A 27,126-nucleotide genomic window follows, 5' to 3' on the forward strand; every position below is an offset into this window, starting at 1 on the left:
AGGAGAAGGTGGCAAAGAGCTTCCTAGGGTTAGAGGCAGATGCTTGGAATTTAGAGTGGTAGAAAGTGGCTTTAGCAGCAGAGACAGAGGAGGAAAATGTAGAGAGGAGGGAGTGAAAGGATGCCAGGTCCGCAGGGAGGCGAGTTTTCCTCCATTTCCGCTCGGCTGCCCGGAGCCCTGTTCTGTGAGCTCGCAATGAGTCGTCGAGCCACGGAGCGGGAGGGAGGACCGAGCCGGCCTGGAGGATAGGGGACATAGAGAGTCAAAGGATGCAGAAAGGGAGGAGAGGAGGGTTGAGGAGGCAGAATCAGGAGATAGGTTGGAGAAGGTTTGAGCAGAGGGAAGAGATGATAGGATGGAAGAGGAGAGAGTAGCGGGGGAGAGAGAGCGAAGGTTGGGACGGCGCGATACCATCCGAGTAGGGGCAGTGTGGGAAGTGTTGGATGAGAGCGAGAGGGAAAAGGATACAAGGTAGTGGTCGGAGACTTGGAGGGGAGTTGCAATGAGGTTAGTGGAGGAACAGCATCTAGTAAAGATGAGGTCGAGCGTATTGCCTGCCTTGTGAGTAGGGGGGGAAGGTGAGAGGGTGAGATGTTGCCAGGCTTCCTCCAGACGTGACACTTGGTATTCTTGGTTTCATCAGACCTGAAAATCTTGTATCTCATGGTCTGAAAGTCTTTAGGTGCATTTTGGCAAACTCCAAGCTGGCTGTCATGTGCCTTTTACTGAGGAGTTGCTTCCATCTGGCCACTCTACTGTAAATGCCTGATTGGTGCAGTGCTGCAGAGATGGTTGTCCTTCTGGATGGTTCTCCCATCGTCACAGAGGAACTCTGGAGCTCTGTCAGAGTGGCCATGGGTTCTTGGTCGCCTCTCTGACCAAGGCCCTTCTCCCCCGATTGCTCAGTTTGGCCGGGCAGCCAATTCTAGGAAAAGTCATGTTGGTTCCAGACTTCTTCCATTTAAGAATGATGGAGGCCGCTGTGTTCTTTAGGACCTTTAAAGCTGAAGAAATGTTTTAGTACACTTCCACAGATCTGTGCCTTAACCTCACTAGGGGACGTGGGTAGCGTCCCACCTGGCCAACATCCAGTGAAATTGCAGAGCGCCAAATAAAAAAACAGAAATACTCATTATAAAAATTAATAAAACATACAAGTGTTATACATCGGTTTAAAGATTAACTTCTTGTTAATCCAACCATTTCAAAAAGGCTTTACGGAGAAACCATACCATGCGATTATCTGAGAACAGCGCCCAGCAGACAAATCATTACAAACAGTTACGAGCCAAGTAGAGGAGTTACACAAGTCAGAAATAACAATACAATTAATCACTTACCTTTGATGATCTTCTTATGGTTGCACTCACAAGACTCCCATTTCCTCAATAAATGTTTGTTTTGTTCGATAAAGTTCCTCTTTATATCCAAAAGCCTCTGTTTTGTTTGTGCGTTTTGTTTAGTAATCCACAGGCTCAAATGCAGTCACAACAGGCAGATGAAAAATCCAATTAATATCCGCAAAGTTCGTAGAAACATGTCAAACTATGTTTATAATCAATCCTCAGGTTGTTTTTAGCCTAAATAATCAATAATATTTCAACTGGGCAATAACGTCATCAATATAAAAGGTAAACAAGAAAGGCTCGCTCTCAGTCGTGCACATGAAAAATCTATGGGATACTGTAGGGTCCAGTCATTCAGAGTGGTCTTACTCCCTCATTTTTCAGCATACAAGCCTGAAACAATTTCTAAAGACTGTTGACATCTAGTGGAAGCCATAGGAAGTGCAATTTGAGTCCTAAATTTACATTTACATTTACATTTAAGTCATTTAGCAGACGCTCTTATCCAGAGCGACTTACAAATTGGTGCATTCACCTTATGACCTCCAGTGGAACAGTAGTGCATCTAAATCTTTTCAGGGGAGGGGGTGAGAGGGATTACTTTATCCTATCCTAGGTATTCCTTAAAGAGGTGGGGTTTCAGGTGTCTCCGGAAGGTGGTGATTGACTCCGCTGTCCTGGCGTCGTGAGGGAGTTTGTTCCACCATTGGGGGGCCAGAGCAGCGAACAGTTTTGACTGGGCTGAGCGGGAACTGTACTTCCTCAGTGGTAGGGAGGCGAGCAGGCCAGAGGTGGATGAACGCAGTGCCCTTGTTTGGGTGTAGGGCCTGATCAGAGCCTGGAGGTACTGAGGTGCCGTTCCCCTCACAGCTCCGTAGGCAAGCACCATGGTCTTGTAGCGGATGCGAGCTTCAACTGGAAGCCAGTGGAGGGAGCGGAGGAGCGGGGTGACGTGAGAGAACTTGGGAAGGTTGAACACCAGACGGGCTGCGGCGTTCTGGATGAGTTGTAGGGGTTTAATGGCACAGGCATAAATCAATTGATACTGTAATGGCGTTCATTAGAAAACTACAAACATACAAATATCCCACTTCCTAGATGGATTTGTCTCAGGTTTTCGCCTGCCAAATAAGTTCTGTTATACTCACAGACATTATTTTACAAGATTTGGAAACTTTAGAGTGTTGTCTATCCAGATCTACCAATTATATGCATATACTGGCTTTTGGGCCTGAGTAGCAGGCAGTTTACTTTGGGCACGCTTTTCATCCAGAGGTGAAAATAGTGCCCCTTACCCTAGTTAACACAATCCTGTCTCAGAGCTCTACGGACAATTCCTTCGACCTCATGGCTTTGTTTTTGCTCTGACATGCACTGTCAACTGTGGGACCTTATACAGACAGGGGTGTGCCTTTCCAAAACATTTCCAATCAATTGAATTTACAACAGATAGACTCCAATCAAGTTGTAGAAACATCTCAAGAATGATCAATTGAAACAGGATGCACCTGAGCTCAATTTCAAGTCTCATAGCAAAGGGTTCAAATAGTTATGTAAATAAGGTATTTCTGTTTTTTAATTTCTATACATTTGCAAAATTATATAAACCTGTTTTCTCTTTGTCGTTATGGGGTATTGTGTGTAGATTGATGAGGAAAAACATTAATTTAATACATTTTTGAATAAGGCTGTAACGTATTAAAATGTGGAAGAAGTTGAGGGGTCTGAATACTTTCCAAATGCACTGTAAATACACCTTATGGAACAGCGGGGACTGTGAAGAGACACACACACAGGTACAGACACACACATACACACATTGTAATATTGTTGTACGGTGGAATTATACATTTTTGTATTGTAGATATTTGGTGGTGTATGGTATGATACTGTTCTTTTTATGTGTGATGTAAGTGCGTTAATGTGTTTGGACCCCAGGAAGAGTAACTGCTGCCCTGGCAGTAGCTAATGGGGACCCCTAATAAATAAATAAAAATATACAAAACTGACCTGGACTAGCATTGAGGACACTTTGGTGAAAGACTCTTAAACTCTCATGGCCTTGATATTATATTTATTTGAGAGAATAATCTCTATGCCCCCTGAACTTCCCAAATTCATTGACCCACTACAGATGCTTTTAGGCCTCTGTGCTTGAGGCCCATTGTAAATCATAGCCCCATACTGAGATTTAGAAAGGGGAGGGACTGAGCCCCGTGTTTAAGGCCATTTGCAGGCTGGCCCGGCCTGGCCTGGCTTGGTTTGGCTCAGAGATGAGTGATTCTTCCTGGGGGAAAATCCATGCTCTACTTCACTCCTCCAGGCCCAATATTGAGTACAAACCCCCAGGTTTATGACAGATAATCCCTGTCCTGATTGAAAATGACTCGAGAGTTTAACCCTTTGGTTGAGAGATGATCTGACCATGGCTCCATTACTGCCTCCTGGACTTTAATGTGAGTTTGTGTGTGTGCGTGCGGCCATATGTGAGTGAGTGTGTGCATGTGTGTTTGACGGTGGTCCCAGTCCCACAGTCATTGGAACAAGGCTCTCAATTACAGTAAGCATCTTTGCTGCTCTACCTCAGAGCCAGAGCTCAGAGACCATCTATTTCCAGTCTGTCCAAAATGGCCATCCCTGTCAGTCTTTCTTTCTATGAAAACTCCCACTGTACAATACCAGCATATACAGCATATATCAGCATATAATATTACACTTAAAATGACTTGTGGGGAGAAAAAATGGGACTGTTGCATGGCTGTTCATTTTACACAAGTAATTTAATTTGCACCACAGTATTGCGGGTAATTTAAGGACATTTCAGGCAGCCCTGTCTTTTGCCTGAACAAATGTGATTGGTTGGTCCAAACAAATTAATACTTTGTCAAATTCAGGCCAGGGGATGATAACTTTGTGTATTTTGAAAAGTGGTATTTTGATGATGAGTTTGTGCTGTGCCTGAGAGGAGGTTCAGGAGGTCTCCGACCGGCAGTTTATTTAGCTGATAGCCTGTTGGCAGTTCCCAATTAAATATATTGTAAAGGTGTGAGATGTGAAGATAGTAGATGAAGAGGGGAGCTGTAAAAGATTACGAATGAAATGATGATGAGTTGACTTTGAGGAAGTCACACAGACAAGTTTCTCTTCATATTCCCCCTTTTCAACGTCATCTCAGGCAAGGATTTATTTAATCAACCTCCTCTTTGACTTTTATTTTCCTTTCCCCTTCCTGATCTCTTACTTGGACTGTTTACTAATCCAGCCAGGCTGAAAATAGACTGTTGTCATCGGGCTTTGCCCCTCATCGCTATAGTCCTCCTCAGGCAAATTAGTCACTGTTGGTCTGAATCACTTCTCGTTCCTGATACTGGCCCATTAAATTGAGATAAAAAGAAGGTCCTCATTTATCATAGCAGGAGTAACAATATGTTTGGTTTGTGGATTGCTTGGCTCTAATGTTGGCCTTGCCTCAGTGAACCTAGCTGAGAGTGATTTACTCTGGCTCCTGACCCAGAACTCGATCCAGATCTGCCTGGGTTAGTATTGATCAGACTGTCAGCTGTCACTGAGCACCAGTCTCTGTGTGTATGACTGAATCACACGCCCCAGCAGTCAGACGGGACAAGGGGTGTGTGTGTGTGTGTGTGTGTGTGTGTGTGTGTGTGTGTGTGTGTGTGTGTGTGTGTGTGTGTGTGTGTGTGTGTGTGTGTGTGTGTGTGTGTGTGTGTGTGTGTGTGCGTGTCTGTCTAATCCACTGCACTGAAATCTCTGTTATTATATTTATAAAGCTTACTTGTCGGTGTGCGTGTATGTGTGGAGATTAAGAGTTGTCTGTCTGGATGCGTCGTGGGACTTTAAGCCACTGGGTTATCACTTAATAGTGACTCTAATTATTCTGATGTTGTCCCCCCATCATAATCATCTGAATGTTGTCCCGCCATCATAATCATCTGAATGTTGTCCCCCATCATCATCATCTGAATTCTGTCCCCCCATCATCATCATCTGAATGTTGTCCCGCCATCATAATCATCTGAATGTTGTCCCGCCATCATCATCATCTAAATGTTGTCCCCCATCATCGTCATCTGAATGTTGTCCCCCCATCATAATCATCTGAATGTTGTCCCCCCATCATCATCATCTGAATGTTGTCCCACCATCATAATCATCTGAATGTTGTCCCGCCATCATCATCATCTGAATGTTGTCCCGCCATCATCATCATCTGAATGTTGTCCCGCCATCATCATCATCTAAATGTTGTCCCCCATCATCATCATCTAAATGTTGTCCCCAATCATCATCATCTAAATGTTGTCCCCCATCATCATCATCTGAATTCTGTCCCCCCATCATCATCATCTGAATGTTGAGCCCCCATCATCATCATCATCTGAATTTTGGCCTACATCATCATCATCATCATCTGAATGTTGTCCCGACATCATCATCTTCATCTTCATCTGAATGTTGTCCCCCCATCATCATCATCTGACTGCTGTCCCCCATCATCATCATCATCTGAACGTTATGCCCCATCATCATCATCATCTGAATGCTGTCCCCCATCATCATCATCATCTGAACGTTATGCCCCATCATCATCATCATCTGAATTGTGTCCCTACATCATCATCTTCATCTGAATATTGTCCCCCCATCATCATCATCTGAATGTTGTCCCACCATCATCATCATCATCTGAATGTTGTCCCTCAACAAAATCGTCTGAAAGTTGTCCCACCATCATCATCATCATCATCTGAACGTTGTCTCCATCATCATCATCTGAATGTTGTGGCCCCATCCTCATCATCATCTGAATGTGGTCCCCCATCATCATCATCTGAATGTTGTGCCCCATCATCATCATCTGAATATTGTCCCCCCCCGTCATCATCATCTGAATTTTGTCCCCCCCCGCCCCATCCTCATCATCATCTGAATGTGGTCCCCCATCATCATCATCTGAATGTTGTGCCCCATCATCATCATCATCTGAATTGTGTCCCTACATCATCATCTTCATCTGAATGTTGTCCCCCCATCATCATCATCTGAATGTTGTCCCACCATCATCATCATCATCTGAATGTTGTCCCTCAACAAAATCGTCTGAAAGTTGTCCCACCATCATCATCATCATCATCTGAATGTTGTCTCCATCATCATCATCTGAATGTTGTGGCCCCATCCTCATCATCATCTGAATGTGGTCCCCCATCATCATCATCTGAATATTGTCCCCACATCATCATCTGAATTTTGTCCCCCCCCGTCATCATCATCTGAATATTGTCCCCACATCATCATCTGAATGTTGTCCCTACATCATCATCATCTGAATGTTGTGCCCCATCATCATCATCTGAATGTTGTCCCTACATCATCATCATCTGAATGTTGTCCCCCATCATCATCATCTGAATGTTGTGCCACAACTGAATGTTGTCCTCACATCATTACATTTACATTTACATTTAAGTCATTTAGCAGACGCTCTTATCCAGAGCGACTTACAAATTGGTGCATTCACCTTATGACATCCAGTGGAACAGTAGTGCATCTAAATCTTTTAAGGGGGGTGAGAGGGATTACTTTATCCTATCCTAGGTATTCCTTAAAGAGGTGGGGTTTCAGGTGTCTCCGGAAGGTGGTGATTGACTCCGCTGTCCTGGCGTCGTGAGGGAGTTTGTTCCACCATTGGGGGGCCAGAGCAGCGAACAGTTTTGACTGGGCTGAGCGGGAACTGTACTTCCTCAGTGGTAGGGAGGCGAGCAGGCCAGAGGTGGATGAACGCAGTGCCCTTGTTTGGGTGTAGGGCCTGATCAGAGCCTGGAGGTACTGAGGTGCCGTTCCCCTCACAGCTCCGTAGGCAAGCACCATGGTCTTGTAGCGGATGCGAGCTTCAACTGGAAGCCAGTGGAGAGAGCGGAGGAGCGGGGTGACGTGAGAGAACTTGGGAAGGTTGAACACCAGACGGGCTGCGGCGTTCTGGATGAGTTGTAGGGGTTTAATGGCACAGGCAGGGAGCCCAGCCAACAGCGAGTTGCAGTAATCCAGACGGGAGATGACGAGTGCCTGGATTAGGACCTGCGCCGCTTCCTGTGTGAGGCAGGGTCGTACTCTGCGGATGTTGTAGAGCATGAACCTACAGGAACGGGCCACCGCCTTGATGTTATTTGAGAACGACAGGGTGTTGTCCAGGATCACGCCAAGGTTCTTAGCGCTCTGGGAGGAGGACACAATGGAGTTGTCAACCGTGATGGCGAGATCATGGAACGGGCAGTCCTTCCCCGGGAGGAAGAGCAGCTCCGTCTTGCCGAGGTTCAGCTTGAGGTGGTGATCCGTCATCCACACTGATATGTCTGCCAGACATGCAGAGATGCGATTCGCCACCTGATCATCAGAAGGGGGAAAGGAGAAGATTAATTGTGTGTCGTCTGCATAGCAATGATAGGAGAGACCATGTGAGGTTATGACAGAGCCAAGTGACTTGGTGTATAGCGAGAATAGGAGAGGGCCTAGAACAGAGCCCTGGGGGACACCAGTGGTGAGAGCACGTGGTGTGGAGACGGATTCTCGCCACGCCACCTGGTAGGAGCGACCTGTCAGGTAGGACGCAATCCAAGCGTGGGCCGCGCCGGAGATGCCCAACTCGGAGAGGGTGGAGAGGAGGATCTGATGGTTCACAGTATCGAAGGCAGCCGATAGGTCTAGAAGGATGAGAGCAGAGGAGAGAGAGTTAGCTTTAGCAGTGCGGAGCGCCTCCGTGATACAGAGAAGAGCAGTCTCAGTTGAATGACTAGTCTTGAAACCTGACTGATTTGGATCAAGAAGGTCATTCTGAGAGAGATAGCGGGAGAGCTGGCCAAGGACGGCACGTTCAAGAGTTTTGGAGAGAAAAGAAAGAAGGGATACTGGTCTGTAGTTGTTGACATCGGAGGGATCGAGTGTAGGTTTTTTCAGAAGGGGTGCAACTCTCGCTCTCTTGAAGACGGAAGGGGACGTAGCCAGCGGTCAGGGATGAGTTGATGAGCGAGGTGAGGTAAGGGAGAAGGTCTCCGGAAATGGTCTGGAGAAGAGAGGAGGGGATAGGGTCAAGCGGGCAGGTTGTTGGGCGGCCGGCCGTCACAAGACGCGAGATTTCATCTGGAGAGTGGGGGGAGAAAGAGGTCAGAGCACAGGGTAGGGCAGTGTGAGCAGAACCAGCGGTGTCGTTTGACTTAGCAAACGAGGATCGGATGTCGTCGACCTTCTTTTCAAAATGGTTGACGAAGTCATCTGCAGAGAGGGAGGAGGGGGGCGAGGGGGAGGAGGATTCAGGAGGGAGGAGAAGGTTGCAAAGAGCTTCCTAGGGTTAGAGGCAGATGCTTGGAATTTAGAGTGGTAGAAAGTGGCTTTAGCAGCAGAGAGAGAAGAGGAGAATGTAGAGAGGAGGGAGTGAAAGGATGTCAGGTCCGCAGGGAGGCGAGTTTTCCTCCATTTCCGCTCGGCTGCCCGGAGCCCTGTTCTGTGAGCTCGCAATGAGTCGTTGAGCCACGGAGCGGGAGGGGAGGACCGAGCCGGCCTGGAGGATAGGGGACATAGAGAGTCAAAGGATGCAGAAAGGGAGGAGAGGAGGGTTGAGGAGGCAGAATCAGGAGATAGGTTGGAGAACGTTTGAGCAGAGGGAAGAGATGATAGGATGGAAGAGGAGAGAGTAGCGGGGGAGAGAGAGCGAAGGTTGGGACGGCGCGATACCATCCGAGTAGGGGCAGTGTGGGAAGTGTTGGATGAGAGTGAGAGGGAGAAGGATACAAGGTAGTGGTCGGAGATTTGGAGGGGAGTTGCAATGAGGTTAGTGGAAGAACAGCATCTAGTAAAGATGAGGTCGAGCGTATTTCCTGCCTTGTGAGTAGGGGGGGGAAGGTGAGAGGGTGAGGTCAAAAGAGGAGAGGAGTGGAAAGAAGGAGGCAGAGAGGAATGAGTCAAAGGTAGACGTGGGGAGGTTAAAGTCGCCCAGAACTGTGAGAGGTGAGCCGTCCTCAGGAAAGGAGCTTATCAAGGCATCAAGCTCATTGATGAACTCTCCGAGGGAACCTGGAGGGCGATAAATGATAAGGATGTTAAGCTTGAAAGGGCTGGTAACTGTGACAGCATGGAATTCAAAGGAGGCGATAGACAGATGGGTAAGGGGAGAAAGAGAGAATGTCCACTTGGGAGAGATGAGGATCCCGGTGCCACCACCCCGCTGACCAGAAGCTCTCGGGGTGTGCGAGAACACGTGGGCAGACGAAGAGAGAGCAGTAGGAGTAGCAGTGTTGTCTGTGGTGACCCATGTTTCCGTCAGTGCCAAGAAGTCGAGGGACTGGAGGGAGGCATAGGCTGAGATGAACTCTGCCTTGTTGGCCGCAGATCGGCAGTTCCAGAGGCTACCGGAGACCTGGAACTCCACGTGGGTCGTGCGCGCTGGGACCACCAGATTAGGGTGGCCGCGGCCACGCGGTGTGGAGCGTTTGTATGGTCTGTGCAGAGAGGAGAGAACAGGGATAGACAGACACATAGTTGACAGGCTACACAAGAGGCTACGCTAATGCAAAGGAGATTGGAATGACAAGTGGACTACACGTCTCGAGTGTTCAGAAAGTTAAGCTTACGTAGCAAGAATCTTATTGACTAAAATGATTAAAATGATACAGTACTGCTGAAGTAGGCTAGCTGGCAGAGGCTGCGTTGTTGACTATGTAGGCTAGCTGGCAGTGTCTGCGTTGTTGACACTACACTAATCAAGTCGTTCCGTTGAGTGTAATGGTTTCTACTGTGCTACTGTGCTGCTATTCGGGGCTAGCTGGCTAGCTAGCAGTGTTGATTTACGTTACGTTGCGTTAAAGAACGACAATAGCTGGCTAGCTAACCTAGGAAATCGCTCAAGACTACACAATTATCTTTGATACAAAGACGGCTATGTAGCTAGCTATGTAGCTAGCTACGATCAAACAAATCAAGCCGTTGTACTGTAATGAAATGAAAAATGTGATACTACCTGTGGAGCGAAGCGAAATGCGACCGGATTGTTGAGTGCGGAAGTTCTGTTACGTTAAGGACGACGAATAGCTGGCTAGCTAACCTCGGTAAATTAAGATAATCACTCTAAAACTACACACTCTAAACTACACAATTATCTTGGATACGAAGACAGCAAAGACAACTATGTAGCTAGCTAACACTACACTAATCAAGTCGTTCAGTTGAGTGTAAGTTGTGCTGCTAATCGGTAGACGGTGGACTAGCTAACGGTAGACGTTAGCTAGCTAGCTAGCTGCAGGGCGGTGTAGACTGCGTTAGGACGACGAAATACGATAATTACGCAATTATCTATGATACAAAGACGGCTATGTAGCTAGCTAAGAAGAAAAATTGCTAAGATTAGACAAATCAAACCGTTGTACTATAATGAAATGTAATGAAATGTAATACTACCTGCGGACCGAGTGCAGATGCGACCGCTCGCTCCAACCCGGAAGTTCCTCCTCTTATGTAGGCTAGCTGGCAGTGTCTGCGTTGTTGACACTACACTAACAGACTGGGATGATTTGTAATCAAATCTAATTCCCAGGAACGGGGTTCATATGAACCACAGAGACTGTGTGGGATAATAACATGGCCGTGTCCAACCCTGCTTGTTCTCTCGACTCAGCTACCAACCACCAATCTGCAACAGGGCCCTTTACCTGTATCAATAGACACTTCATAGTGAGCTACTGGTAGCAATCAGCAATGAATCCCAATAATGAGCCACCTATGGGAGGGGTATCCCCTTGTGGACAAATATCTCAATGTATTACTGCTACCCTGGGGAGATTGATATACCCCTTGAACATCGGCTCCAACCCTCGTCGGATGTGGCAGGGCTTGCAAATTATTGCAAACTCATCTGAATTTTGTCCCCCCCATCATCATCATCTGAATTTTGTCCCCACATCATCATCTGAATTTTGTCCCCCCCGTCATCATCATCTGAATGTTGCCCCTAACATCATCATCTGAATTTTGTCCCCCCCGTCATCATCATCTGAATATTGTCCCCACATCATCATCTGAATTTTGTACCCCATCATCATCATCATCTGACTGTTGTGCCTCATCATCATCATCATCTGAATTGTGTCCCTACATCATCATCTTCATCTGAATGTTGTCCCCCCATCATCATCATCTGAATGTTGTCCCACCATCATCATCATCATCTGAATGTTGTCCCTCAACAAAATCGTCTGAAAGTTGTCCCACCATCATCATCATCATCTGAATGTTGTCTCCATCATCATCATCTGAATGTTGTGGCCCCATCCTCATCATCATCTGAATGTGGTCCCCCATCATCATCATCTGAATGTTGTGCCCCATCATCATCATCTGAATATTGTCCCCACATCATCATCTGAATTTTGTCCCCCCCCATCATCATCATCTGAATTTTGTCACCACATCATCATCTGAATTTTGTCCCCCCCGTCATCATCATCTGAATGTTGTCCCACCATCATCATCATCATCTGAATGTTGCCCCTAACATCATCATCTGAATTTTGTCCCCCCCGTCATCATCATCTGAATATTGTCCCCACATCATCATCTGAATGTTGTCCCTACATCATCATCATCTGAATGTTGTGCCCCATCATCATCATCTGAATATTGTCCCTACATCATCATCTTCATCTGAATGTTGTCCCCCATCATCATCATGAATGTTGCCCCCCACATAATCGACATGTTCATTTTGTACCCACATGATCATTATCATCATCTGAATGTTGTCCCCACATCATCATCTGAATGTTGTCCCTACATCATCATCATCTGAATGTTGTGCCCCATCATCATCATCTGAATGTTGTCCCTACATCTTCATCTGAATGTTGTCCCCCATCATCATCATCTGAATGTTGTGCCACAACTGAATGTTGTCCCCCATCAAAATCATCTGAATGTTGTCCCACCATCATCATCATTATCTGAATGTTGTCTCCATCATCATCATCTGAATGTTGTCCTCACATCATCATCATCATCATCATCATCTGAATTTTGTCCCCCCGTCATCATCATCTGAATGTTGTGCCCCCATCATCATCATCATCATCTGAATATTGTCCCCCATCATCATCATCATCTGAACGTTATGCCCCATCATCATCTGAATATTGTCCCCCATCATCATCATCATCTGAACGTTATGCCCCGTCATCATCTGAATGTTGTCCCCCATCATCATCATCATCTGAACGTTATACCCCATCATCATCTGAATGTTGTCCCCACATCATCATCATCATCTGAACGTTATGACCCATCATCATCTGAATGTTGTCCCCACATCATCATCTGAATTTTGTCCTCACATCATCATCATCTGAATTTTGTCCCCCATCATCATCATCTGAATGTTGTGGCCCCATCCTCATCATCATCTGAATGTTGTCCCCCATCATCATCATCTGAATGTTGTGCCCCATCATCATCATCTGAATTTTGTCCCCCCCGTCATCATCATCTGAATATTGTCCCCACATCATCATCTGAATTTTGTCCCCCCCGTCATCATCATCTGAATATTGTCCCCACATCATCATCTAAATTTGTCCCCCCATCATCATCATCTGAATATTGTCCCCACATCATCATCTAAATTTGTCCCCCCCGTCATCATCATCTGAATATTGTCCCCACATCATCATCTAAATTTGTCCCCCCGTCATCATCATCTGAATGTTGTCCCACCATCATCATCATCATCTGAATGTTGCCCCTAACATCATCATCTGAATTTTGTCCCCCTGTCATCATCATCTGAATATTGTCCCCACATCATCATCTGAATGTTGTCCCTACATCATCATCATCTGAATGTTGTGCCCCATCATCATCATCTGAATGTTGTCCCTACATCATCATCTGAATATTGTCCCCCGTCATCATCATCTGAATGTTGTGCCCCATCATCATCATCTGAATATTGTCCCCACATCATCATCTGAATATTGTCCCCCCGTCATCATCATCTGAATATTGTCCCACATCATCATCTGAATTTTGTCCCCCCATCATCATCATCTGAATTTTGTCACCACATCATCATCTGAATTTTATCCCCCCGTCATCATCATCTGAATGTTGTCCCACCATCATCATCATCATCTGAATGTTGCCCCTAACATCATCATCTGAATTTTGTCCCCCCACGTCATCATCATCTGAATATTGTCCCCACATCATCATCTGAATGTTGTCCCTACATCATCATCATCTGAATGTTGTGCCCCATCATCATCATCTGAATGTTGTCCCTACATCATCATCTTCATCTGAATGTTGTCCCCCATCATCATCATGAATGTTGCCCCCCACATAATCGACATGTTCATTTTGTACCCACATGATCATTATCATCATCTGAATGTTGTCCCCACATCATCATCTGAATGTTGTCCCTACATCATCATCATCTGAATGTTGTGCCCCATCATCATCATCTGAATGTTGTCCCTACATCATCATCTTCATCTGAATGTTGTCCCCCATCATCATCATCTGAATGTTGTGCCACAACTGAATGTTGTCCCCCATCAAAATCATCTGAATGTTGTCCCACCATCATCATCATTATCTGAATGTTGTCTCCATGATCATCATCTGAATTTTGTCCCCCCGTCATCATCATCTGAATGTTGTCCCCCATCATCATCATCTGAATGTTGTCCTCCCATCATCATCATCTGAATTTTGTCCCCCCGTCATCATCATCTGAATGTTGGGCCCCCATCATCATCATCATCTGAATGTTGTCCTCACATCATCATCATCATCATCTGAATGTTGTGCCACAACTGAATGTTGTCCCCCATCAAAATCATCTGAATGTTGTCCCACCATCATCATCATTATCTGAATGTTGTCTCCATGATCATCATCTGAATTTTGTCCCCCCGTCATCATCATCTGAATGTTGTCCCACCATCATCATCATTATCTGAATGTTGTCTCCATGATCATCATCTGAATTTTGTCCCCCCGTCATCATCATCTGAATGTTGTCCCCCATCATCATCATCTGAATGTTGTCCTCCCATCATCATCATCTGAATTTTGTCCCCCCGTCATCATCATCTGAATGTTGGGCCCCCATCATCATCATCATCTGAATGTTGTCCTCACATCATCATCATCATCATCTGAATTTTGTCCCCCCGTCATCATCATCTGAATGTTGTGCCCCCATCATCATCATCAACATCTGAATATTGTCCCCCATCATCATCATCATCTGAACGTTATGCCCCATCATCATCTGAATGTTGTCCCCCATCATCATCATCATCTGAACGTTATGCCCCATCATCATCTGAATGTTGTCCCCACATCATCATCTGAATTTTGTCCTCACATCATCATCATCTGAATGTTGTCCCCACATCATCATCTGAATTTTGTCCCCCCCATCATCATCATCTGAATGTGTCCCACCATCATCATCATCATCTGAATGTTGTCCCTCAACAAAATCGTCTGAAAGTTGTCCCACCATCATCATCATCATCATCTGAATGTTGTCTCCATCATCATCATCTGCATGTTGTGGCCCCATCCTCATCATCATCTGAATGTTGTCCCCCATCATCATCATCTGAATGTTGTGCCCCATCATCATCATCTGAATATTGTCCCCACATCATCATCTGAATTTTGTCCCCCCCGTCATCATCATCTGAATGTTGTCCCCACATCATCATCTGAATTGTGTCCCCCCCATCATCATCATCTGAATTTTGTCCCCCCCGTCATCATCATCTGAATATTGTCCCCACATCATCATCTGAATTTTGTCCCCCGTCATCATCATCTGAATGTTGCCCCCACATCATCATCTGAATTTTGTCCCCCATCATCATCATCTGAATATTGTCCCCCCGTCATCATCATCTGAATATTGTCCCCACATCATCATCTGAATTGTGTCCCCCATCATCATCATCTGAATTGTGTCCCCCCCCGTCATCATCATCTGAATATTGTCCCCACATCATCATCTGAATTTTGTCCCCCCGTCATCATCATCTGAATGTTGCCCCACATCATCATCTGAATTTTGTCCCCCATCATCATCATCTGAATGTGTCCCACCATCATCATCATCATCTGAATGTTGTCCCTCAACAAAATCGTCTGAAAGTTGTCCCACCATCATCATCATCATCATCTGAATGTTGTCTCCATCATCATCATCTGAATGTTGTGGCCCCATCCTAATCATCATCTGAATGTTGTCCCCCATCATCATCATCTGAATGTTGTGCCCCATCATCATCATCTGAATATTGTCCCCACATCATCATCTGAATTTTGTCCCACCCGTCATCATCATCTGAATGTTGTCCCCACATCATCATCTGAATTGTGTCCCCCCCATCATCATCATCTGAATTTTGTCCCCCCCGTCATCATCATCTGAATATTGTCCCCACATCATCATCTGAATTTTGTCCCCCCCGTCATCATCATCTGAATGTTGCCCCCCACATCATCATCTGAATTTTGTCCCCCCATCATCATCATCTGAATATTGTCCCCACATCATCATCTAAATTTGTCCCCCATCATCATCATCTGAATGTTGCCCCCAAATAATCGACATGTTCATTTTGTACCCACATGATCATCATCATCATCATCTGAATGTTGTCCCCCCATCATCATCTGAATGTTGTCCCTACATCATCATCATCTGAATGTTCTGCCCCATCATCATCATCATCTGAATGTTGTCCCTACATCATCATCTTCATCTGAATGTTGTCCCCCATCATCATCATCTGAATGTTGTGCCACAACTGACTTTTGTCCCCCCGTCATCATCATCGGAATGTTGTGCCCCCATCATCATCATCATCTGAATGTTGTCCCCCATCATCATCATCTGAATGTTGTCCTCCCATCATCATCATCTGAATTTTGTCCCCCCGTCATCATCATCTGAATGTTGTGCCCCCATCATCATCATCAACTGAATGTTGTCCCCCATCATCATCATCTGAATGTTGTCCCCCATCATCATCAACTGAATGTTTTGCCCCATATCATCATCATCTGAATATTGTCCCTACATCATCATCTTCATCTGAATGTTGTCCCACACATAATCAACATGTTAATGTTGTCCCCACATCATCATCATCATCATCTACATTTGGTCTCCCCATTATCATCATCTGAATGTTGTCCCCACATCATCATCTGAATGTTGTCCCCACATCATCATCATCATCATCTGTATTTTGTCCTCAATCGTCATCATCTGAATGTTGTCCCCCCATATTCATCATATTCATCATGTGTGTGCATGTGTGTGTTAACTGAACTTTGTGTGTGTATTAACTGACGTGTGTGTGTGTGTGTGTGTGTGTGTGTGTGTATGTATGTGTGTGTGTGTGTGTATTAACTGACCTGTGTGTGTGTGTGTGTATGTGTGTGTTTACTGACCTGTGTGTGTGTATGTGTGTGTAAACTGAACTTTGTGTGTGTATTAACTGACCTGTGTGTGTGTATGCGTGTGTTAACTGACCTATGTGTGTGTATGCGTGTGTTAACTGACCTATGTGTGTGTATGCGTGTGTTAACTGACCTATGTGTGTGTATGTGTGTGTAAATTGAACTTTGTGTGTGTATTAACTGACCTGTGTGTGTGTGTGTGTGTGTGTATTAACTGACCTGTGTGTGTGTGTGTGTGTGTGTGTGTGTGTGTGTGTTAACTGACCTATGCATGAGTGTTAACTGACCTGTGTGTATGTGTGTGTTAACTGACCTGTGGGTGTGTATTAACTCACCTGTGTGTGTGTATGCGTGTGTTAACTGACCTGTGGGTGTGTATTAACTCACCTGTGTGTGTGTATGCGTGTGTTAACTGACCTGTGTGTGTGTATGTGTGTGTTAACTGACGTGTGTGTGTCTATGTGTTCCAGAGCCACAGTGAGGAAGGGCATGTCGTTCAGTACAGCGAGGCCCAGTGACTCAGCCTTATGGGACATCGCCCTGGAGCCTGGCAGAAGGGGCGCAAATTCCATCTCTGTCGTGTGTCAGAGGAAGACCACCAATTCCGGGAAAAGGTGTGTAGCCCTTCATTTTCCTCAAACATCTTGAGTTTTGTAGGCTCTCTTAAATCTTACTAATGGCCTTCCTTTTTCATGTTCTTACTGGTATGAGAAGTGTGAGATTATTGATGTATAGCATTTGTCAGAAGAGAAAGGTAGAAGAAACAAACAGGTTGTTTCTTATAGCTTTCCAGATTCTCAGAATTCTCTTCGTTAAAATGTCAGGAAGAAGAACAGATTGCAATTCTAGGACTTGATCGAGGGAAAAACAAATTAATTTCATCAGTTGCCTTGTTGGTGTGGTCCCAGCAGCTGTGCAGACAGCCGTTTATTGTGTGAAGCAGATCTGTTACATTGTGATTAATCACTCTCCTTGTAAATAAACTGAAGTGACTGTTCAGTACTTTTTGAACTGATAGATGTGGTACAGCTGCACTGATATTTGCTTAAGGCACTTATTTCCCTGGTTTCTATAAGATATGTTATACGTAAATTGGGCCCAGAGTTTTCCCTGGTCAGGTCATGTGATCAGGAAAAACTCTGGGTCCTAGTTATAATCTCATGGAATATGGGCCAGTTTCCGGGACAGAGATCAAGCCTAGTCCTGGACTAAAAAGCATTCCTCAATGGAGAAATAGACTGTAGCACTAATCTGTGTCCGGGAAACCTGCTCTGTAACTACAAGGAATAACATACAGTAGATGACAATGTCAATCAGTTGTTTGTAAGGCTCTTTGAGATTATCATGATATCAGTAATAACGTTAGTAATCCTCCTGTCTATCGCAGTGGGGGGAGGGATCAACTGTGTTGATATGAACAGTCTAGAATATTTCTCCATGATTTCACTGACAGGGTGGTGACAGGTAAACAACCTCTCCCTCAACATCAGCAAATCAAAGGAGCATCCTTATCAACGGGGCCGCATTGGAGATGGTCAAAATCTTAAAGTTCCTCGGCATACACATTTCCGAGGAGGTGAAATGGCCAAACCACACGGCACCTCAAGATGCTGAAGAGATCTGGCCTGTCCTCGAGGGCCATCACAGTGTTCTACAGGAGCACCATTGAGAGCATAGTGTCAGGCTGCATCACATCCTTGTACGGCAACTCCACCGCCAGTGACCGCAAGGCGCTAAAGAGGGTGGTACGCTCAGCCGACCGCACCATTGGATGCACACTGCTTGCCCTCCACGACACCTACAACACCACATGTTGCAGGAAGGCCAAGAAGATCATCAGGTACCCCAGCCACCCGGGCCATGCCCTGTTCTTCCCGTTTCCATCACTTAGACGCGGGCAGTATAGGAACATCTTGGCAGAAACTGTAAGACTGGCCAAAAGCTTCTACCCCCAGACCATCAGGCTGCTGAATAGCCACCACTAGTCAGCACAGCGTCAATGATGTCAACATGAACAATTATGTGGTGCTATCACAACACTTCCTGATCCAGATGGAAAAACACACCTCTGCCCAGCAACCTCCTAGCACATACCATCCCCCTTAGACAACCACACACACACACACACACACACGCTCCAATCCGGCTCAGCGCGCCGCCTGTCCGGCCCACTTATCTGTAATCATCAGTAATCCTCAGTGCGTTATCCGGGCTTAACCGCTGGCTGGCACATTCCGGGCCAGATAAGGAGTGCAGATATTCCAAGTCCTGGCAGTGGTATTAACCAGTGAACAGACCAGTGAACACCCAGAGGGGTCGACAGAAGTGACCCCCCTACCCACCACAGCACTCTGAAACTGATGATAAGATCACAGATTTACAAGCTACGACCCCCAAATCCCCCATAGAGGGTTTCCAGGAAAAAGAGGGGGAATTACCACCTCTTTCTCCTCAATTCCTGTGCTGAAGTAATTGAGTGGAATATGGTGAAAATGTTCCTGTCCAAACTCTTTTATTGATGAATAAGTATACATGTATGTAGAGCAAAGCTATCTCGAGGTCTAAGCTGAAGAGGCTGAAATAAGTTTGGGGAGGGGGATTGATCTGCGGGCCTGATCCGAGAATGAAAGAGAGATGGACTAGAGATGGAGAAGAGATGGAGGAGACAAATGGACAGATGAGGAAGGAGGGAGATATTGAGGAGAGAAGATGAAGAGAGCAGGAGGGAGGGAGACAGTGAATAATACAACACAGTAAACCAACACAGTATCCTACTGACAGCACCAAGGACAACCACTCAGGACATCCACACATCTGTTGTCTAGCAACTGCTTGACCAAACAGAGTGTTCTGAACACCCTTCCCCTCCCCCGCCACCAGTTTCCCATCTCTGTATTACATACACTATAAGCAAGGTTAAAGGTCAGATTATGATCATTTTATAATAACACTGTGGGTTTGAATGTGCATGTTAGATATACGAGGGTCTTGTTTTTCTTGATTGCAGCATACATCTTGATTATTGTATTCATGTCCATTCATGAGCTGTGACACATTGTGTTGAATGGTACAGTGAATATCAGTAGGATGAAGAATGTGAATGTAACTGTATTTCTGGATTGACAGGGGTCTGTTGGAGGTCTTGCAGCTTGACTTTGAGACCAAGGAGTTGACTGAGCAACAATTAGAGAGCCAGATGATCACATGGCATTTGGAAACAGGACACATTAAGGATGTTGGCATCATGAAGATCTATACCACCCAGAGAGACTACGTAGGCCTGACACCACTGGTCATGGTGAGGAGCATGTGTGCGTGCCTTTTATGTGTGTGCACGTGTGGCATTTTATTTGTATGCGTGCATGTACCTGTGTGCAGATGCACCTGGGTTTGTATGACACAGCAGTAGTTGCATTAACAGTAACACCACCACTTTATTCTCCCTGCAGCGTGTCTGTAAGTTGAATTACAGTCTTGCTGGATGTGCAATTAAGTAAAGTGTGGGTCTACTGTAAATGTATGTCTATTGTACTCTCATCTGGTTTGATGTTTTATGGAGGAGACGTTGGCTATAAAATAACAATAACGTGTGTGTACATGATTGAGAGAGCCCTGGAGAGGGGGATGTCAGGGGGGTGTCGATGTGTTCATTGTTGTACAGCTGTATTGGCTGTATTGGCCTCTAGCTTTGATAACATCAGGGCTGTTCTGGCCCAGGTCACACTCTCCTTCAATGTTAATGCAGTTGACTGTCACACCCTGACCATAGTTTGCTTTGTATGTTTCTATGTTTGTTTGGTCAGGGTGTGATCTGAGTGGGCATTCTATGTTGTGTGTCTAGTTGGTCTGTTTCTGTGTTTGGCCTGATATGGTTCTCAATCAGAGGCAGGTGTTAGTCATTGTCTCTGATTGGGAACCATATTTAGGTAGCCTGGGTTTCACTGTGTGTTTGTGGGTGATTGTTCCTGTCTTTGTGTTTTGCACCAGATAGGGCTGTTTTGAGTTCTCACATTTATTGTTTTCGTTAGTTTATTCATGTATAGTGTCTTAAATTAAAGAAACATGAATAACCACCACGCTGCGTTTTGGTCCGCCTCTCCTTCACCACAAGAGAACCTTGACATTGACGTTCATTGAGGATCAAACAACCCTCATAGGGAGGAATGAAACATCTTTATAACAAAGTCACAATGCTTTATACAATTTTTCCTAATGTACAAGTACAAGGTATAGATCTGGTTTGTCAGAAGATGGTTTTAGCACCTGTGTACTTGTGACAGGAATTAATCCCTTTTTAAAAGCGGTGTTGGTACTACAAATCCCATAGGGATTGCTTCAGTACAGTAGATACAATACAATACAATACAATACAACTTTATTCTACTGGTAGTCAGTTTGGGTGACTTTCTGAATTGCAGTCAGCAGCTGTTGTGCTGTGCTGCTGAGTTCAGAATGACTTACAGGCTGCCCTGCAACATCTGTCAAGAGCTGCAGTTAAATCTACATCAGCTGGGCCATACAGTCATCAGCCACTGTATCAACCCCCACGCCTCCTAGATTAGAACCAATATTATTAGAGAGTATCATGGCCAGAAAACACTTTAAAACCCATGTTCAAAGAGGGGTTATAGAGCTATAAGAGAGAACTTATCAGCCATAGACCAACCTTGATTTGTCCATTTATGTTTAGGAGGTAAGCAGTTAAACATATGCACAGACTTAACTGTACAAGGAAGTGGTTGAATGCGTGTTCATGTAATTGTATGATTGTGCATTTGTGTGTGCGTTCATGCGAGTGTGTGTACATGTGCATGCCAATTTTTGTGTAAATGTGTGTGGGTGTGTATGTGTGTTCTTGTGTGCATGCATGCTTACATGTGAATGCCCATTTTTGAATGTGAGTGTGTGGTTAAATGCCTGCTTCACACAGTCACTCTGTCCCGTCTGTCCCCTTTAGGACAGTGATGTGATGAACACAGCTGTTCTGACTGGTAAGAAAGTGTCTACCCCAGTCAGGACTCTGGCTGTGGAGGCTGACGGCACTGTCACCGATGTCACCAACTATACCAACTGTAGGTCCACTGACGAGAACGTGCTGAAGGTACAGCTTTGGAAGCCCTGTTTCAATGTTTTTAATCAATGTTTTTCTCTACAGTTGTAGGATCTTAATTTGATCACCTTGTTGCAGGAGAACTTTCCTACAATACAGGACAATTACAACTTGTAGTGTATTTGAGGTTTAAAAAGGCTGCAGAAGTTTATAATTTCCACTTTGTAATTTCAAACTTGATTTTCCCTTACGAAAAATTTATCAACCCCTACAAAAATGTCCATGAATTATAATCCACATGATAATTAACATGTCCTGTTGCTGCAGGATTATTTTCCTACTGCAGCAAACTGGCTCAAATTGAGATTCTATATCTACGTATCTGTATGTTGCAAGAGAACAAGACAAACATCCTTATTACTATCATATTCAGAATCATTCAGAGACCATAATATAAATCATACTTGCACGTGAAATGCATGTTATTAGAGCAGATCTCATGGAGCCAAGGGCATAGGGACTTTACTCCAATAAGAGAGAGAGAGACGGAGAGATGAAAAGAGACAGCGAGGGGGCGAGACAGACAGAGACAGACAGAGAGAGAGAGGGTGACAGAGAGAGAGAGAACATTTACAGAGCAATTTTTGAAAAAGCTAGATAAAGAGCAGGAGATACACATACACACAGATACAATATGATGGTTCAACTGCATGCTCTTTCTTTCTTCTGCCTCTATCAGCACTTAGATTGATACATCTTAGATGGCTGAGGGCTAGATCAAATCTGGACCGCATAAGATCTGCGTTATTTCACAATTGAACATTTTACAGTCATTTCCGATTGAACCGACATATCCAGCGGAAACATTTGAATCGCACTGTAATGTGGATACTCGGCGGCCCAGATTGAATCTAACTGTAATGTGGATACTCCGCGGCCCAGATTGAATCTAACTGTAATGTGGATACTCGGCGGCCCAGATTCAATCTAACTGTAATGTGGATACTCGGCGGCCCAGATTGAATCTAACTGTAATGTGGATACTCGGCCCAGATTGAATCTAACTGTAATGTGGATACTCGGCGGCCCAGATTGAATCTAACTGTAATGTGGATACTCGGCGGCCCAGATTGAATCTAACTGTAATGTGGATACTCGGCGGCCCAGATTGAATCTAACTGTAATGTGGATACTCAGCGGCCCAGATTGAATCTAACTGTAATGTGGATACTCGGCGGCCCAGATTGAATCTAACTGTAATGTGGATACTCAGCGGCCCAGATTGAATCTAACTGTAATGTGGATACTCGGCGGCCCAGATTGAATCTAACTGTAATGTGGATACTCGGCGGCCCAGATTGAATCTAACTGTGGATAATGTGGATACTAACTGGCGGCCCAGATTGAATCTAACTGTAATGTGGATACTCGGCGGCCCAGATTGAATCTAACTGTAATGTGGATACTCCGCAGCCCAGATTGAAGCTAACTGTAATGTGGATACTCGGCGGCCCAGATTGAATCTAACTGTAATGTGGATACTCGGCGGCCCAGATTGAATCTAACTGTAATGTGGATACTCGGTGGCCCAGATTGAATCTAACCGAAGCCTATGTGACAATGGGCACAGGAACCTCAAATGACAAAGAAATTAATGGGGCTAGTACATTATGGGCAAGTAGACTTCAGCTTGCTATCCACGTCACATAACTCCTCATGAAGAGGATGTGTTATTTAATAGCTCAGCATCCCCCTGTGTCCCCCCAGGTGTCGGATCGTTGTGACTATGTGTTTGTTAATGGGAAGGAGACGAGGGGGAGGATGAGGATGGTGCTCAACTTCACCTACAGCTACCTGAGTGCCCAACTGGAGATGAGTGTGTGGATGCCCCGCCTCCCCCTGCTTATCGACATAGCCAATCCCGAACTCAGCCAGATCAAGGGCTGGAGAGTCCCCGTGGCCGCCGGCACCAAGAGGTATGGTTTTGCTTTTAATAACAACTCTCCACATTCCAATTTTGGCCACATACCAATGTAAGCCTTTGTCAAAACTATTTAGAAATCCACAGAGAGAGCTGATTAGAGAGCTGATGCCAAGACCTGCTGTAGCAAGGCTGGAGTTTGGCATTCATGAAGGATTCAAAGAAGGATTTGATTGACAGTTTGTTTGCACAAAACTTAATAACAAATCATCACAAGAGCCACTAGTAGTGACCCACTGCATAGTGACAAAGGATGAAATCCAAAACCATTATTTGACAAATCTAAGTAGGAGTCCTAAAGCGTGTTTGTTTAGAAGCCTCATAGACTAGAGCTGTGCTGTTCAGACAGATAGATGATTCCAATAATAAAGTAGGTACTATGAGAGAGAGGGTAGGGAATATAAATCTTCCAGTTTATCAGCCTTGACTGCTGTTGTTGCTGTACTCTGTCGTGTCTTTGGCTATGCTGGATTAAGTGATATGACATGCTATTCTATAAAATAATTTATCCGTAATTAATATCACCTGATTGAGCTAATCATGTAAATGTAATTAACTAGAGAGTCGGACGCCACAAAATAATATTTATAGAGCTGTTATCTTCCGAATAAACTCTTAAAGACCTAGTAATATTTTACATCACTAGCAGTCAATATCAATCGCCATCTTAATTCAGTCTCATCTGAAAGTTGTAAATTCTTTTATCTGCATGAACCCTGGCTAACAAGTTGAATCAGCAATACAACATTGGGTTTAATTATTTATTTACTAAATACCTAACTAATCACACAGACTTACACATACACACAATTAATCATAACTTGATTACAAATGACAAATTACGTCTCTGTCACGGTCGTCCTCCTCTTCATCTGAAGAGGAGAGGCGAGAAGGATCGGAGGACCAAAATGCGGCGTGATATGTGTTCATCATGAATTTTAATAAAGAAAACACTGAACACTGAAACACTATACAAAAACAGTAAACAAAAAAACAACCGTGACGCTAATGCGAGCTGCGCTGAAACAAGCCATCAACATAGACAATCACCCACAAACAAACAGTGCAACCCAGGCTACCTAAGTATGATTCTCAATCAGAGACAACTAATGACACCTGCCTCTGATTGAGAACCATACTAGGCCGAAACATAGAAATCCCAAATCATAGAAAATCAAACATAGACTGCCCACCCAACTCACGCCCTGACCATACTAAATAAATACAAAACAAAGGAAATAAAGGTCAGAACGTGACAGTCATAAAGGAAAACGTCCCTAGCGGGCGGAACAGATATGACAGCTTGTTACACAAAAGAAAAGGGTCTGGGTTGAGTGAAGGAGCGGGAAGACTGAGGAACAAAGGGAGGAAGCTATCGTAAATACAGTATCTTATGCATTCTAAATTACCGCCCATTTGGAAAAAGAAAATGCAATAAATATTTACTCTGAGCTGCGCTTCAGTAGGTTGGTGGTAGATGGGAAGGCCGTGTTGCCAAACCGAGTCCTTTGTCCTTTAAAGAATGTCTCTTGTGGTCAATTGTATATGTTGTAGTAACGTCGTTGTGTGGTAGACGGGATACTCTGTCTGTTCCTTCCTAACCTGCGTTTGCAGCAGGGGTTGCTAACTCAACGGCTAGGAGGTATCACTTCTGTAGTGAATACAAGTTCAAAGTTCATACCATTCACAACCAAAGCTCACGCTGATGTTGGCTTCGTTCTGTAGTTATTATCTGAACCATTCTGACATAGGACCATCGTCCTTCATCCCCAGAACAGGAAGTTATGTTGTCGTCAAGGCTTTATATAGGAAGGGAGAAAAGGGGTGTGTTTCATAGTTTACAACCTCTGTCTCTTCACGTGGGCGGGCTACTGAGTGAGCAGCCCTATCTTATGAACCTACATCTCACATTTTAGAAGCTAAAATCACATTTCATCCTATCACAAATAATTTAATATTCAAACATTTAAATTGAACAACAATTCCATGTGAATCCGATAACTCTGATGTGTAGACTTTCCACTGTAGAGTTTGTCATCTTATCATTGATGAGAATGTCTCAGAGAATGTGTCAGAGATAGCTACCCAAACCCATTCAACACTCAGATTTTTCTTGAACGTCTTCCAGCTGACATTTTTCTCGTAAACGTATACAATTAAGTGTTGTTTCCTCAGGACCAGCTGGGACAGTGAGGAAGAGGAGGAGATAAGGAAGAGCAGAGGCTGCATGCTACAGTACCAACACACCGTGGTCAGGGTGCTCACACCCTTTGTGGCCGAGCCGTCGGACCCATCTCCAGACCCCATGGTAGGGGGATTGGGGGGGTCTCTGGAGACTTTCCTGGGGCCAGACTGGCAGGTGGATGTCACCAGGCTGGTGCGCTACTCTCTCAGGGTGGGAGACCAATCTATAGCCAGACTACATGCTGGGACAGTACTGCAGGGACGCGCTGCAGGGACCACCACTCTACAGGTAATGTGTGTATGTTTGTGTGTGTGTGCATGTGTGTGTTTGTTTGTGTGTATTCTAATGTGTGTGTATAATGTTGCAGGTGATGTCCCCTCTGTCTGACTCGATCCTGGCTGAGCGGATGGTCAGGGTTCTGGAAGACAAAGTGAGTGTGACAGAGCTGGGAGTGCAGCTGGTCTCTGGCCTCTCTCTGTCCCTCCAACTCAGCCCAGGGAGAAACATGGCCATCATTGCCACGGCTACAATAGAGGAAGTCATGCAGAGACCCAAACAGGTAAATAGACAAATTATGTAATATCAAACTTGATTCAAAACTATTATACAAAATAAAGTACATCCGAAGAACAAGCCCCAACTTCACATTGTGCCATTCTGAAGCTGAGGGGGGAATGATTAGCAATAGTGGAAAACCTGTACCCTCAAAGCTCTTCACAGATATTAAGCAAGAAAATAATACATTTCACAGTGAATAACAGTAACCTGCTAGCCTAGCAGCATGTGGTTTGTCCCTGCGATTCCTGTGTGTGTGAGTTAATAGTGTCCACAGCTCAGGACTGTAGTACTGTGGCCACGCTGTCAGCCAGACAGAGTGCATGGACGCAGTTTAACAGCTCACACATTAGCCGTGGCAGCATGCCCATTCAAAAACACTTCCCAAACTGTGAGTGGGGATACCATTAGGCAGTAGTCCATACTCTATAACCAGCACTATGACAGCCATGTGCTGCCAGGGGCCTGGCCAATC

At 45.0% G+C, this 27,126-nt stretch overlaps 1 protein-coding gene across 1 annotated transcript in view; it reads left to right on the forward strand.

Annotated features, from left to right (window-relative positions):
* LOC115117426 (transmembrane protein 132D-like) overlaps nt 1–27,126 on the forward strand; it is a 46,419-nt gene that overhangs the window by 13,635 nt on the left and 5,658 nt on the right. The window contains exons 3-8 of the mRNA XM_029645901.2: nt 17,351–17,494; nt 20,007–20,178; nt 21,838–21,981; nt 23,698–23,906; nt 26,087–26,384; nt 26,464–26,655. Coding sequence (XP_029501761.2) covers nt 17,351–17,494; nt 20,007–20,178; nt 21,838–21,981; nt 23,698–23,906; nt 26,087–26,384; nt 26,464–26,655 — 1,159 coding nt within the window. The remainder of the gene's footprint in view (nt 1–17,350; nt 17,495–20,006; nt 20,179–21,837; nt 21,982–23,697; nt 23,907–26,086; nt 26,385–26,463; nt 26,656–27,126) is intronic.

This window comes from Oncorhynchus nerka, linkage group LG4 (assembly GCF_034236695.1).
Source record: "Oncorhynchus nerka isolate Pitt River linkage group LG4, Oner_Uvic_2.0, whole genome shotgun sequence".
Lineage (NCBI taxonomy): Eukaryota > Metazoa > Chordata > Actinopteri > Salmoniformes > Salmonidae > Oncorhynchus > Oncorhynchus nerka.